General features: G+C 41.8%; 1 protein-coding gene across 2 annotated transcripts in view; it reads left to right on the top strand.

Annotated features, from left to right (window-relative positions):
• Positions 1-15,463, top strand: part of MDGA2 (MAM domain containing glycosylphosphatidylinositol anchor 2) — a 388,607-nt gene that overhangs the window by 192,901 nt on the left and 180,243 nt on the right. For both annotated transcript variants that reach the window (XR_012673750.1, XM_075150684.1), the window contains exon 4: positions 12,552-12,748. Coding sequence is in view for 1 of the 2 variants with exons in the window: in XM_075150684.1 (XP_075006785.1) it covers positions 12,552-12,748 (197 nt within the window). In the remaining variant the exon portion in view is untranslated. The remainder of the gene's footprint in view (positions 1-12,551; positions 12,749-15,463) is intronic.

Raw genomic sequence — 15,463 nt, 5'->3', positions numbered from 1 at the left:
TCCCCAAAAATCCCTTCCAAAAACTCACAGAGAAGTGATAGTGCTGTGCTTGATTGAGCCTCGGTTGCTGCCATGGCTTTGCGTTGCACAGCAAGAACCTTCCCGCTCATTTCCCTTTTCTCCTGCAACTTTAAATCTATATTCTAGTATGTCCAGGCAAACTAGTCTGACTGCAAGGGGGGGATCCTTTAGATTGTTGATGGGTTTTTTCCTTGCAAATCATAATTAGAGCATTGAATAGTGTTGCAAGTATCTTGATTTTAATTTTTTTTTTTTTTTTTCTTTTAAGATAGATTTACCCTGGTTTTATGGACGATTTTTTTTTATTCTTCAGGTGAGTCGTAGTCTGTCCTGTAAATTCTGTAAGATATGCACTGCACCTTTTACTGACTGTTTAACTCCTGGTCAGTGACAGATCCAAAGCCTTTCTCCCTCCCCTTCTCTACAGCTTTTTATAACACTGCCTTCGCCCGGGGGTGGAGCAGTGAAGTTACAATTTTCTTCATTAGCTTAAACAGTTGTGGAGTAACTGCAAGCCTGCTGACATGGCATCACTTTGTGATGCTTATGCGCATATTTCCTGAAAAAGAGGAGGCTCTTTCCATCCTGTACGGCTGCTGTGATATTTCGGTGCTTTCCAGGACTGCGCTAAGCGATGTGACTTGCATCCGTCACGTGCAGTTTGTCTGTTGATTACTTACACCAAATAACTTGTCTCTAATCCAGGGCTTGCTCTACCATGCTTTCATTTGCAGTCACTCCACTTAGAAGTCGTCTCTGATTTGACTTGACCATTGATCTTGACAATAAATATGCTGCACTTTTTGAATCCACGATTTGCTCTCCTGAAATATCACCAAAACATAGTGGTGCTCGTTATCCAGGATTATAAAAGGTTTCTTTTGTGTGTCATGGTTTCTTACAAAGTGATGGATATCAGGAAGACACAGAAGGCACAAACCAGCAGTAAGAACAGACATTCAAAACCATTAGAAAATGTTATTAAAATTACAGCAATTTCAATAAAAGCAAGCCAAGAATAAAGCAAATGCAAGGTTGAGCCTCTGGCTCCACAAAAGGGCTCTCAAACTCTCATATTACCATTTTTCATCAGTCAGATTGCATCCCAGTGCGTTCCTGACACTTGTTATTTTCTGGAGAGAGAGGGGGGAAAAAAAGGTTTATCATGGGTTATTTATTTGTATGTGTTTATAAGTGTAGGACTGGTGCCTATTGTTTATGGAAATTCAGACAAATCTCACCCAAAAAAGTCACAAGGCAGTTCAATGGTAGGACAAAGTTGTTTGTTTCTGGAAGCGCCCGGGGCAGCCTGCAGAAGCAGCTCCAAGCGTGTTGGACAGGGTCAGGAGCGATGCTTCTGTGCACCCTTTGCCAGGAGCACGAGCTGAGTTGGGGGTTTAGCAGAGACCCAAGTGCTGTGGGGGGTTTGCAGCCTGTCGAGCTCCCCCTCAGAGAGAAAGCAACATGCTACGATCCCTTCCTGGTCAAAAAAAATCTTCTTAAAGTGTCATCAAAAGATGATGGCAGATGCAGTGAAGTCAGTAGGCATGCGTTAGTGGTTCTGTCCTTAGCTGGTAGTGTCAGGAGGATCCACCTGATACAGGGAGTCGTGTAAAACAAACCAAACAAGCAAACAAAACCAAAAAAAACAACACACAAAAACAAACAAGCTTTATGTGGCTGTAAATGCTCCTGTTTGATTTTGCAGCTGAAGCAGGAGTGTTTATTCTGGGTGAGAATGCCAGCGTCAAACCCCTCAAGGTTTTGGGGGATGCTTTATTTCATAGATGGAAATGAGAGCTTGAGAGCCAGGCACCACACGACCGAATTCCCCAGGAGCCCTGGGCATCCATCTGAAAGCAAAATTTGAAGCAGGGCGGTAAAAATAATATTAACTTCTTTGCTGATTTAAAAACAACATCATTAGGATTCATTCGGTCCAAATCAATTTGTGCCCCAGCGTCTGCCAAAGCCCTGCGACCAGCCGTGGAGGTGCAGACCCCTCTGCCTTCTCTTGGCCTGCTCAAACTCCTGGTCGTCGGCGTCTGCATCCGCACCGATGAGAACTGGCCCTACTGATCCCACCCGTGTTAGTCTGTGTTTGCCGTTGGGTAATTTAACTAAAATGAGCTCTCTCTAAAATAAATTATTGGAGGCTGAAAATACAATGGTGTAGCTTAAGTTGGTGAGCGCTTTCTCAGGTTGTTGCCTGTGCCTTGCCCTTGCTTGCACTTGCCTCTTTGTTTTGGGACTATTTCATGGAGTCTGGGGCCTCCAGAGGTTTAGATTGCACAGTCCCCGCTCGCCAGGCAGTGCTGCTGCTGCTGCTTCGGCCGCAGGGCAGGCGGGAAGACCCGGGCTTTGCTCGGGGTATGAGCCCAAAGCACCGGCTCAGCCGGCAGGCGAGGGAGCCCCGGCAGGAGCACCCATCCCGACGTGCCAGGGATGAGCATGCAAATTCACCTTTGGAGAGATTCGCAGAGGCACGAATGCGTGTCAGGTAACCCATTCCCATTGGGACGCAGAGATGTTTCCCCTCTGATGTCTCCTCTAGACTCAAACGCACAGTTCTTGCATACTCTGATTTCTTGTTCTTTAGGAAAAGATAAGGACTCGCTGCTCTCCCTGCCTTGCATTTGCGACGTGCTGTCATTTGCAATGTGACTCGGGGACTGAGCACCACGGAGAGACCTGACCTGGGCGGTCGCCCGGTGTCATCCAGCCGAGGCTGGCTGATGAGAGCAGGGGGCTGGCTGCGGCTGCAGGCCGCTCGCTGCTGGTATCGAGTTATGCCTATCTGTCTGCAGTTCTGCTAAAGGTTTTACTGGATTAGGCATGCTCTGAAAGGGGCAGTTTTTAAAAGATTCAGAAGTAGGATTATTTTTCCATTAGGTTAAAATATGTACGTGCGTATGATTATGTCAATTATGGGTGAATATTGTCAGGAGAATAATACTCTTCAGTTATGGTACTACAACATTGGTACTAGGGAATGGATTAACACAGAACACTGACACGCACAGTTTGCATAAAAAAGAGGCAATAGATAGAAGTAGACAGAAAACAGTGACTCATGGGAATGGTGCTGGTCAGCAGGAGCGAGAGCGGCCAAAGCACACCCACCCACCTTGCTATTTCTGGGTGTCCAAAGACAGACCTTTTACAGTAAACACTAAAACAACTGACTAAATTTAAGAAGTGAAGATTAAATATGCATGCATGCAGGAATGGAAATGCAAAATTTCTATTAGGATCAGCCAAGGAAGATTTGTATTTTCATGTTGAGCTCATTTCAATGATGTTTAATTAGCCCTGAATAGCTGCTGAGGAAGTACCTTGCAGAATTTGTTCAATATAATACTCTAGACATCAGTATTTTTAACTAAAGAAAAAAGCTTACAATTAATTACAGAGTATTAATTCCATAGTATTACCTGGCTGCATATGCAGATTTTATTTTCCTCCTTGAAAAAAATCTAGTAAGAGTGCTATAAGGTTACTTGAATGCCTTTTATGCTATTACTTTTCTAAATTAAAACTGTCTCTAACACAGGATAATAGCTGTAGTTAGATCAGTCTGAGATGAGTACATGTCAGATGAGGTTCAAGATAATTGGTGCTGTAAATATCCCTCGAGTGGAAAGATAGACCATATTAATGGCTTGAAAATTCAGTCTGTTTGTAGGAATCTGATTTGAGCTGTAATGGAAATAGGCCTAGAGTATATAAAACACTGAGTTTATGGCTTACGATGTCTTTCAAATTTGTTATTGCTAACTGGAATACTCCCCTTCTGCCAACTGTACGTATCTGAAAACTTCCCTGGCACATGGTTTGTTTTGTAGGCAGCTTCTCTGGGAGGTGAGGTTTTGCTGCTGTTCTGAAGAGTTTAGTGTGGGATGTCTGGGTGTAGCCAGAAATGCACTCCTTCACTGATACCCCTTCTCTGAGGAGCGAAAGGGGAAGGCTCAGCCCTGGCACTCGGCACGTGCAGGGCTACCAGCAGCACTGCAGGAGGCATCTAACCAAACAGCTCAAGGTCCTCCACCTGCATAACTACATGTTATTTTGTATCATCAGAGTAGCAGAATGAATAAAACTTAGATTCTTACAGATTTGTGCCCATTCTCCCCGCACCTCCAGCTCCTTTCCCGCTCCCTAAGCCTTGCTGTTCCCTGTAGTCTCCCTGGTAGCTCTGGTAGGTGATGACGGGCTCTGCAGAGGGCACCCATGGGTGCCCGGGGCCAGGGTGCTCGCTGCATGCCTGCTGGCCACGATGAGCTCTCGGTGCAGTGTTTCCCTCAGCTAATCTGAGCCTTGCTCCAGTGCCCACTTCTCCCCACGTGCATACACCAGTTTTATATAATGTGCTGTAGGTTAATTATCTTTGGGATCTCAGTCCCCATTTGAAATTTTGCTAAACGAAGCTAAAAAGCTCAGAAGGTTTTGGGGAAGGGAGGTTTGGCAGATGGGCAGTCAAATGCAATTATCTAAGGAAGCAAATCTTAGCTGCTGTTTGGGATTCAGCTGCATTTACATGCTATAATAATGTTTTGGTATGAATGTTTGCTGATGATGCAAGATGTGGACTAGATTACCTCCTAAGGGTCCCTTCCGAGGTGGATGGGATTTTAGCCTATGCTCCTAAAATGGACTGGTTGGGGAATTTCTTTCAAGTCAGCAGAAAGACTTCACTTGTCTGGGTTCAGGCGTAGGCACTAAATATTCTGGGCACTAAATAACTCTTCCTCTTTGCTGTAGTTCTGTTTGATTTGTCATCTTCATTTGCCTCCAAGGAGATTCTTACATGCCCTCCATTTTTCATCATCCACTCCCCATTATTTATTTCCTCTAGTCCTGGCTTTCTTTTTATTTCTCTTCCCCTAAAATGCATATTTTGTATTCTATTCGAGTAAAACTGGGAAAAAATACGGTCTTCTTTAAGAGTAGAGATTGCGAGAAAGTATGCAGAGCACTGTTGAGATTTCTATACTGACATTTTTAATGGTAAAGAGTTTAAGGCTGGAAAATAAATGTGAATCTTGGAGGAGCAGAACATATACGGGGCAGGGGGAAGGAAACCTGGCACTTTCTGTTATATAGGAATGGGCTGTCAAATACGTATTTTTTTTTCTGTAGTAAAATGTTTTTGTGCTCATTTTAGAACACACGAAGTCCAGAAGAAGGCAGTAAGAGAGCAGTGGGGTGTTATCAGGAGCCCCTGCTCTCCAAAGAACCACTATTTGCACTCAGTATGTTCAGAATGTAGTTTTTAACAGGGATTTAAACTTTGTGAGGAGATTCTGGAAGAATTTTATTGAAGCCATTAACTGGAGATGGATGTGGTCTAGAACTAGACTTTCTTAACGCAGTTTGATGTTCATGACTTCAACAAAATTAAGTTTCTTCTCTTCAAAAAATGAAGGAGCGAGCATTAATTAGGTTTGGGATTATGCAACCGATAATTACTTACTTAAAAAGTTAAAAAGTCCTATTTGTAATGATTCTTCCTTGTAATGTGTCAGCACATCAGGTGGCCTGTTTCTCCTGGCTTGGTTGGTAATTCCTTTTTTCTTTTTTGATGTAATCTTCCATTCTGTTTCTTTACATGACAGAGAAAATTAAAAGAACAAGGTTACCTGTTTAAAAAACAAGGATAATAGCAAGGCAGTTATTGCAGAATTCCTCCTCAAGCAATTGTATATATCGGGATAAGAATTTGTGTTGCTTGAAGACTGTCCAACTCCTGTGTGCTTATATCTGAATCTTAGTTCATAAAAGGAAGATAAATCACTGGAAAGTGAAAATCCTGTAGCAGAGTCATACGTTATGAGTGCTTTTGTAACTGCGGTCCTGTTATCAGGCTGTCCTTTCAATCCCTAGGAGTGGCTTTAGCTCTTGTTTCTTACACGCTTTGTTTGTGGGTAGTCAGGGTTCATCAGCGTTTTTCACAGCCGTGTCCGGCGGGGTGGGGAACCAAAGTGTGCCGACACGCCGGCGTAGTCTAATGCAAGTGGAATGAAAAGAGTTTAAATAACTCAATTTCTTGATTCAAGTGTACTTGATTTAATGATAATGATCTGGAATTTTTTAATCAACTCTAATTACATTTTTTCATAAAATTTAATATTAGAATTGACCATGACATCAGTCTAGTTTGACCTCCTTTATCTTACAGCCCTATCTGGTTGTTTGGTTTTTTGTTGTTTGGTTTGGTTCCCCGCCCCCAGCTGTTCTTATATTGAATGTAATAATTTGTATTTCACCAAAAAGCATCTGGTCTTGGTTTGAAGAGGTGAGGAATCCTCTATATGCCCAGGTAGTCTGTTCCTCTGCTTTATCTTCAAAAAAATAAGTCTGAGTCTTTCCCGTACTGCATGGGGCTTCCTTCAGTTTCCAGCTATTGTTGCTTGTTGTATATACTACCAGTAGCCAAAAGAGCTCTTTCGTACCTGCTGTTTCCCCACCATGAGGTGCTTACATCCTACAATAAAGTTACCATTCAGTCTTCTTTTCTGAGAAATTAAATGCGTCTCGCTCTTTACATCTTTTACTGCAAGCCGAAGTCGTAAGTACTTTCTCCAGTGCATAAGTACTTTTCTGTTGCTCTTTTCTTTGCCCTTTAATTTCTTAATGTTGCTTAACAATGGCTGACACCAGATTAAGATCCTGTACTCAGGTCACCGATTTTATATATGAAAGAAAATTATATCCTTACTCTCACTGCACGCTGTGATCCCAGCAGTCCCATCTATCTCAGGACTGCGCTGAGAGGTCTTTGCCGGTGTCTCTCTCAGACCGTGCCAGGGTACAGTCTTGCGCTGTTAACCTCTGTTATGAGTTCATAGATGTATATCGTTCTGTGTGAGCGTCCAACTCTTCATTATTTGGAAAACCCACTGGTCTTTATTCGTGTATGCACATGCACACACATGTAGAAATGCAGTATTGTAGTAGGTGTGGCTGTTTTCTGCTGCATGTGCTGTAAATGCAAAACCCTCAGTGCCAGAGTATCTGCTGTCCAGGGACTCCAATGCTAATTCAATCTCATAAATAATGAGCATTGCCTCAGTTTGGTGTCCTTGGATAAACAAAACCGTTGCTGCCCTCTTGCAGGGCTGTATGCCCTGTGCGGTCCTCCTGATGTCATTAGGACATGCTCATATGAACAGTTCATGCCAGTTTCAATCAGGTATGTTTATAACCTCATCAAAAGAATAAAGCAAACGTTTTCTCCGTAAAACTACATCACCGAGTGTCTGTTACATTTCTTCTCTTGGATTCTTTGTTGATAGACTCCAACCTTCGGTAAAGCATGGCAGGCGGAAATGGTCTCAAGCTGCGCGGGGCATTGTTGACTACCACGGTCATTCTCTTCGTCCTTTTGTGTTTGAGCATGTTAACAGCCTTCTAGCATGTGTTTGATCTTCCCCAAATGGTATTGGAAATCAATATAAGCCCATCAAGGGTCTGCCAGGTCACACTCTTAGTCTTGTGCGAGCAAGCCAGAAAGGCTTGCTTTCTTATAGGATCTGGCCTTGTAAATGATGCTTGCTTTCTGCTGCTGTATCTGCACATGCAAAACAGCACTGCAGATGCATAGTAAATCTCTTTTAAAGGGCTGTAGAGGCAAAAATATCTTATGTGGAGCTCCAGGTAACTCGGCTCCCCTGTTTTCAGCTTGTTTGGAGCTCTTGTGTCTCCACACTGCACGTACTAATGGATGGCATGCAGGACAGCTCATTATCCTTTCCACAGGTATGCAAGAAATATATATTTGTTGAATTTTTGTGCATTTTCTGAATCATGTGTAACTGCTTTATATCATACAGGACCACAAAGCACTACAAACCTGCATAATTATTGTGCTAGGTCAAGGAGGCTATAGTAAGGAAAATAACATGAAAAACATTGTACTTTTATATTTAACAATAAATTACGAGCTAGGCAGGCTAAATATATGCGTCACTGCTGTCTCCTCTCTGGGTGTCTTGATGAAGCAGTTTCAATCAGTTTACCAGATGCGTGTTTTATTATTACCCTGACTTCCAAGCATTGCTTGCTTTGAACATCTGAAGACAAAGGCAGCTAATTAACAAATGAAATCAGCAAGTTGTGTAGTCCCAGCAGCTGAAAAAAAGATAATATAGCAAATATAGTCTGTGATCCTGCTCTCCTGTTTGTATGTGTGAAAGTCCCCTGGAGCTCAGGTGAGGGTTGCAGGAGATGGTCTCTGTTTCCTACTCACAGATAATGCGATGCCTCCAGTTCTTTGCAATTCAGCACAGAGAGGATATTGATAGCATCTGCCACACCTCTGTGCCCCTTCCATGCCAACATCTCTGACCGTCATGATGCAATTCACAGTGCATTTAGACTAGACCCATTTTGAACAGCTTATATTGGGTTTTCTGTTTGTTTGAGAGCTTAGGGATGTGTGAAGGGAATTCTTCCAATACAGTGTTTAGCATGCCTGTGCCATCGGGGTTTTGGAAACTGTTTGGTTCAATTCAAAGATTAAAGACTGAAAAATTGAACCTAATGGTGGCATAAACCTCTGTGGAAAACATACTTCTGTAATTATTTCCATTTTGATTAATAGGCTTTAACTACATAGCAACACCCATGACTTCAGTTTAATTTAAAGAATGATTAGTCAGTTAACTCTTCATAATTTGATCAACCCAAAATGAAAATTTTTGAGGTTTTTTCCTCTTGTAAAGCACTTCAAAAATTCATCTTGTTGAGCTTCCCAATGCTAAAGCTTTCTCCGTTGCAGTAAGATCTCCCTGTCTCTTCAGTGATTTCTCCTCTTTCCTCTTTCCAGGTTAATTGCTATGCAATACCTGAAGTCCATAGCTTCCCTCCCAGACTGTTCCAGTGCTTTTAGGGAACAAACACCCACAGATACTCACACATATGCACAGAGCTTTAAATAGTTTTTTTTAAAGCCTGTTTGGAAATTCAAGTATCAGTTAGTAACAATTCAATCAGACATTGAAACCAGAGTTCTGGAGAGCTTTGACAGGTAGGCATTAATGCCACCGAGATCAGGTGGCTTTAAAATAGCCTGTCTACAGGCAATGAATTTGGCAGTTGCATGCCTCTGTGGTAATAACTCTGCAGAATACCTTGGCAGTATTATAAAAAAAGCATACTTTGTATTATGTTTGCAGCGCTCTCACTGCCTGAGCAAAATACAGTCTTATATAACAATCCAGTAAAACATTTGTCTAACCCTGCCCAACAGCGGGCAGGCAGTTGAGTGTTCAGTGAAATCTCACAATTGCGAGCATTCTTTTGTCTCCTATTAGTGCTGCTTCTTTTGCTTTGATGCAGCTGTCGAGATCTTTCCAGCACTGCCGATGGAAAAATCAGTCAAGTTCTGTAGTGCAAATTTTCTATTAATTGACCATTATGAAATGCTTTGGCAGAGGGCTTGCTGCATTTGCATTCCCAACTTAAATTTCTTGGAGGCTTCCCTATACTCTTAGCAAAATCCATCCCCGTTAGTACAGCACCATGCAGAAAGAAGGTGCCTGCTTCTCTATGTTCTAGAGGAGTGCGGGTGTTGGAGGAGGTGAACACACATCCAGCGTGGACCCATTGCAAGAGAGCAGGTAGCGCAAGCAAGCAGTGGCATCACAGCTCATGATGTCATGGAGTAATTTAGGTTGAAAAGGACCTCTTGTCCAACCCCGTGCTCAAACCATGGCCAACTTCACAGTTAGTTTAGATTGCTCAGGGCTGTGTCCAGTCAAGCTTTGATTGGACGGTATCCCACAGCCTCCCTGGGCACTTGTCTGATTGCATGGGGAATTTGTTTTCACGTATAACCAGGAGGAATTTCTCTTGGTGCAATTTATACCTATTGGCTCACGGTCTTTTGCTCTGCACCTCTAAGAAGAGTTTGCCGCCGCCTTCTCTATAACTTCCCAGTCATCAGTCGAAGATAGAAATTAGATCTCCCTTTCATCTTATCTTCTCCAGGCCAGCCAAACCCAGCTCCCCCAGCCTCTACGTGTATCCAGCCCTCCGATCATCTTGGTGGTCTACTCTGCACTCGCTCCGGTACATCCATATCTTGACCTGGACAGGGTGCTCAGGATGTTGTCTCATAGTTGTGGGGTAGAGGGGAAGGATCGTTTCCCTGGACCTGCTGGCTGCACTCTTGCTGTTGCAGCCTGGGATGTGGTCGCCCACCTCCTTTTCAGCCATCGGGACCTCCAGGACCTCCTCTGCAAAGCTGTCTTCTGGCTGGTCAGCCTCAGCCTGCCTTGTGTCGGGGTGTTGATTGCCACCTTACACTGGCAGTTGCCTTAAGTCCCGTTTTTAGGCTTTAAGTGATTTAGTGTGTCTAGTCTTGAGTAACTTCATCAAAAAAGCTGAGTCAAGACTTGGATCTCTGTGTACTTCACCTAAGGGGATGCACCTTCATCTAAGGGTGAGACGTCTGAGGGGCGGTCCCCTGACTCAGCATTGAAGGCTCTTGGCTGCCAGTGATCCTTGTTTGTGGTCTAAGGATGTGCTTTAATAAGCAGACGCTGGAAAGCATTCATGTGTGAAATGTTCTGTTGTTCATCAAAATACCGGGAACAGGTGTTTTGGCCTAGAAACTGAAGCAAGCTAATTTCCTTCTTTTTATTTTCTATTGCATGAGTAGAAGACATAACGTTTCAGCAATCTCATCCCTTTTCAAATGCTACTATGATTTAAAATAACCTTTAAAACAAAAATGAAATCTCATTAGAAAATGCCATCCTAATTTGGAGCAACAGTTTCATAATTTGTTTCTGTGATGTTAAATTAAATGTTTTGTAGAGTAGAATGAAGGTAACATTTGCTTAAAATCCATGCACTATTACAAGATATTATTGCTTGAATTATTCCAAATTTTGGAACAGGTTTTATCTCTAATTAATCAAGAGACTCTCAAGCTTTATTCTTGTTATGCAAATCAAAATGTAAGCATCTAAAGAATAATTTTCAAGTGCAAACTGCTTTTCAGTGTGGACGTTTGAAACATGCTAATCTATTCAGATTGTTAATGATGGGCTTCCTTTAATAATGCGGTGTGCCTCTGCCACACCTCTACTTTTTAAAAACCATCAAAACCCCAGATTTTTTAAGAACTGCTATGCTGATGATCCACCTCACACAATACACTGTGGTGGCTACCTGTGTTTGACTGGCACTTGGGGAAAGGACGTGGGAGCAAAACGCATGTGATGCTTCCCCCAAAACAACTGTCCTTGTTTTCAACACCTTTGAAAAGGGACTCAAAAGGGGAGCATGATCACGTTCCCTTTGACATCAGTGGTCATGCTAAGATTTGAGCACCTTGTTCTGCATTTCACTGAACCGTGGCCTCAAATAAATTTGATGAATTGACGTTTGGATAGTTACTCACACAAAACTTTGCTAAAATAGGCTTAAATTTGTGGATGAGTAATTAATTACTCATTAACTACTCTCTGTGGGTAACAGCATCAGTGCCTGTTTTGTAACTGTTGGAGCCAAACCTGGACATACATGTTTCAAAACATCGGGGCTACACTTAGAGAAGCAACTTCCCTTGGCTCCCAGCCCTCCAGGTAGTGTAACTTCTTCCTAAAGCTCACCAGAGTCATTTGGAGGTTGAATGTTTTTAACTAGTACTTAGCAAAAATAACTATTGCTTTTCTTGTTTTGTTTCTTTTTTTTTCCTTCTTCGATGTAATTGTACCTTCAGAGAATGCTCATAATAAGCAATGGTAAAACCTTGCAAACAGGAATCTACTTGTTCCTGATGGTATAAAGTCCAAATTAATTAATTAGGTGTACTCACATTCCGAGGACTATTGTTATTTCTTCCCTATTTAAGACGAGTAAATTCTGTTGTGGGGATCTAATTTTCTTTGAGCTGATGCAGTGGGAGTAATTATATGATATCTGTATTTTAATCAAGAGAAGTGTGTTCTGAAGCCTGTGATGAATTTACCTGCTTGAAGTTAAATGCATGTAACTGAAAGAAGGGAATATGCATTAAATTACTGTATTAAATTGCTGCTTTAAAAGAAAACAGATGCATGCACATGATCTATGTTCTAGTGGATCCTACCATTAGGATGCAAATTAGTCTGTCTATTTATTTCCAAAGCTTTATAAACTATTTTGTCTAAGCGACATTTAAATTAAAATCATACATAAGAAACAAGTACTAAAGCAGTACAGATGAAACCTAAGTATTAGTGGAAACAACAGAAATACGATTGACATTGTCGTATATGATACCGTCTATATTGTTATATCCCAAAGCCTGAGTTGTAAATGAAGAGCCGTTGTGCTAGGTGCTGTACAGATGAAAGCAAACCCTAGAACTGGATTCTGCTGCGAAAGTCCTAAAATGTACATTTGTGGCTTTTAGAGCTGTGTTGCCTCTATTTTGCTGATGACTTGTCTACAAGGCGATGCACACGCTTCCCGTCGTAGAACCATTGTAGGGTTGACTAAAGCCTGACTTTATCTCGTTTTTTTTCCTGTCTTTCTAGATTTGGATGATCCAATAGTAACAGTCCACCAGAGCATCGGGGAAGCAAAAGAGCAGTTTTACTATGAGAGAACGGTGTTTCTCAGGTGCGTTGCCAACTCCAATCCACCTGTTCGGTACAGCTGGCGACGCGGCCAAGAGGTATTGCTGCAAGGGTCTGATAAAGGAGTGGAGATCTATGAGCCCTTCTTTACCCAGGTAGGAATGAAGATACAGTATTTTTTCCTTCCTTAGGCTACTTGCACCAGGTTCATTGTAAGTGGATCTGCCTGCATATCCCTGCTGGGTTTGTGGTGGGGGTAAGTGGGCATGCTCTCCAGCTGACTACACCCTGGCACAAATCATAGAATCATAGAATAGTTTGGGTTGGAAAGGACCTTTAAAGCCATCTAGTCCAACCCCCTGCCATGGGCAGGGACATCTTCAACTAGACCAGGTTGCTCAGAGCCCCGTCCAACCTGACCTGGAATGTTCCCAGGGATGGGGCATCTACCACCTCTCTGGGCAACCTGTGCCAGTGTCTCACCACCCTCATCATAAAAAAATTCTCCCTTATATCTAGTCTAAATCTCCCCTTTTTTAGTTTAAAACCATTCCCCCTTGTCCTGTCAGAACAGGCCCTGCTAAAAACTCTGTCCCCATCTTTCTGATAAGCCCCCTTTAAGTACTGAAAGGCCGCAATAAGGTCTCCCCACAGCCTTCTCTTCTCCAGGCTGAACAACCCCAACTCTCTGAGCCTTTCTTCATAGGAGAGGCGTTCCATCCCCCTGATCATTTTCGTGGCCTCCTCTGGACCCGCTCCAGCAGGTCCATGTCTTTCCTGTGCTGAGGACCCCCGAGCTGGACACAGCACTGCAGGGGGGGTCTCACCAGAGCAGAACAGAGGGGCAGAATCACTCCCTCGACCTGCTGGCTGCTTCTTTTGATATAAAATAGGTCTTTTAATTTTTTGTAAAATTATGAAATAGGAAATTATGGGAAGATACACAGTGAGTGCTAGCTGCAGGAGCCCCTTTGAAGTCATTTTGCTTGGGCGCTGCAAGCCCAAACCTCTGATTTGACTACTATTTCCTAATCTTTTCCAGTACAATGCAAAGTGATTCTGCACAGAAGTTACAGCCTAAAAAGCTTTTCAAGAACGCTAAACTCTATGGCAACTCCCTGTGTTATTTTTTTTTATTTTATTTCATCCTGCCTTTCACTTCTTTGAATATAAGTTTTTGTTCCAGAATTACACACTTAAAAGATGAGGTGGCAAAAATGGAAAGAAGTGCTTTTTTAAGTCTTCCTAGTCTCGCTCACAGCCTCAAAGGCAGACGGGGCCATTAAAAGAGTCTGTCAGATTAGATCAGATTAATTTATTGTTAGCACATTTGCACAGTCTCAGAATAAAAAGGTGGCATATCCTGTTGTCTATGGACAAAAGTGTGTGATGGTGTTTGCAAAAAGAAAAAAGAAAGAGAAAAAAATTGTTTTGGAAAGTCTCAAGCAATAACGAGTAAAGACAGAGGTGAAAACTGCCTGGTAATTTGGTCTTCATAGCAGAAAGCAACCTGCAACTTTCATAAATAATTTCCAGCTAATGATTTGAGAGCACCTTCATTTTTTCTTTTTATTGTACTTGACAGCTTTATATTGCTACAGTGGCTTGGTATTTTACTGGGAAACGTGTAGCCTGGAACCTTGCAGAGATGAGAATTAGATTACATAGTCAAGTCATTGGTTTCCTAAATGTGATGAGATTATTTTTAATTTAACATGTACGGACCCAGTTTAGCAAATCTGTGGCTTGTTTCCTTGGACTCAAGTGTGTAAACTGGAGTTTTTTAATGTTTGAATTAAAAAGTGAGAGACTCCCTTGACATGGGACTTTTTGTTTTACGTTTCAATATGGAAATGCTGATGATTACCTTTCCTATCATCTAATAAGAACATATCTAATAAAATGTGTCACATAAAATTAGATTTTTTTTTTAGTATTTTTAGGTTACTAGGAACATTATTCCTAGAACCTCTGTCTGGGCTGAATTAATGAATAAATCAGATTGTCGTGTTGATAGTCAAAAGCCTTATCCATAACCTTTTTACATTTATTGGAGGTCAGGTTGAATTAGCGTATCTTGTCGGTGTGCCTATAAGAGGAAAAGATGTAATTAAAGGTTCAAGAGTCATAAACATCTACTGCACACCTCTGCATAATTGGTTCAGCTTATGTTACGGTAACAAACAGTAAGATGATGTGAAGAGGGTTAGAGGGGATTTGACTTCAGAACATCAAGAGATACGAATTTGAGGTGTCATTTTTTGGTGATTGCTTTGAAGGTGGATTATCAACCTGAAAAGTAAATGAAATGTAAAGGAAAACAAGTAGTAACACAATTAAATTTTCTAAGGTATTGTGCCCAAAAAAGGCTAGTTTTTCGTTCCGGTGTTGGTTTTGTTTTATTAAATCATAGAAAGCACCTGGAAAACTGGGCATGTACAAATGAATTCTTGAACTTTGAACAGATTTTTTTTGATGAGTCAGGTAATGTTAGCTACTTATTTCAGCTGCCATGGGGAAAAAGATTGAACCAACATGCACATTCTCATCTGTGGGAGTATTTGAAATACTGAACTTTTCAAAACCAAAATCTTGATGAAGAATTTTTTCCTTAGAGTTTGCATCATCTTCATTGCACATTGTAATTGCACAGCCTGAGTACAAGATTAAATTTGCTGTATTTACAATAATTATGCAATTAGACATAATTAGACTAATTATCCAAACCAATGAAGAAAATATACACATTTTTATAAATCTCTGCAATCTGGGGACATGATCCAGATACCATTGTGAGTTCAGCCCATGAGTTCAACCTGGAGTCCAGAGCTAAGAATTGCTCTGTGTTTCCAGAACTCAATGACTTCAGT

This window comes from Calonectris borealis, chromosome 5, assembly GCF_964195595.1.
Source record: "Calonectris borealis chromosome 5, bCalBor7.hap1.2, whole genome shotgun sequence".
Taxonomy (NCBI): domain Eukaryota; kingdom Metazoa; phylum Chordata; class Aves; order Procellariiformes; family Procellariidae; genus Calonectris; species Calonectris borealis.
The sequence above is the reverse complement of the archived record's forward strand: the minus strand, read 5'-3'. Positions and strand labels throughout refer to the sequence as shown.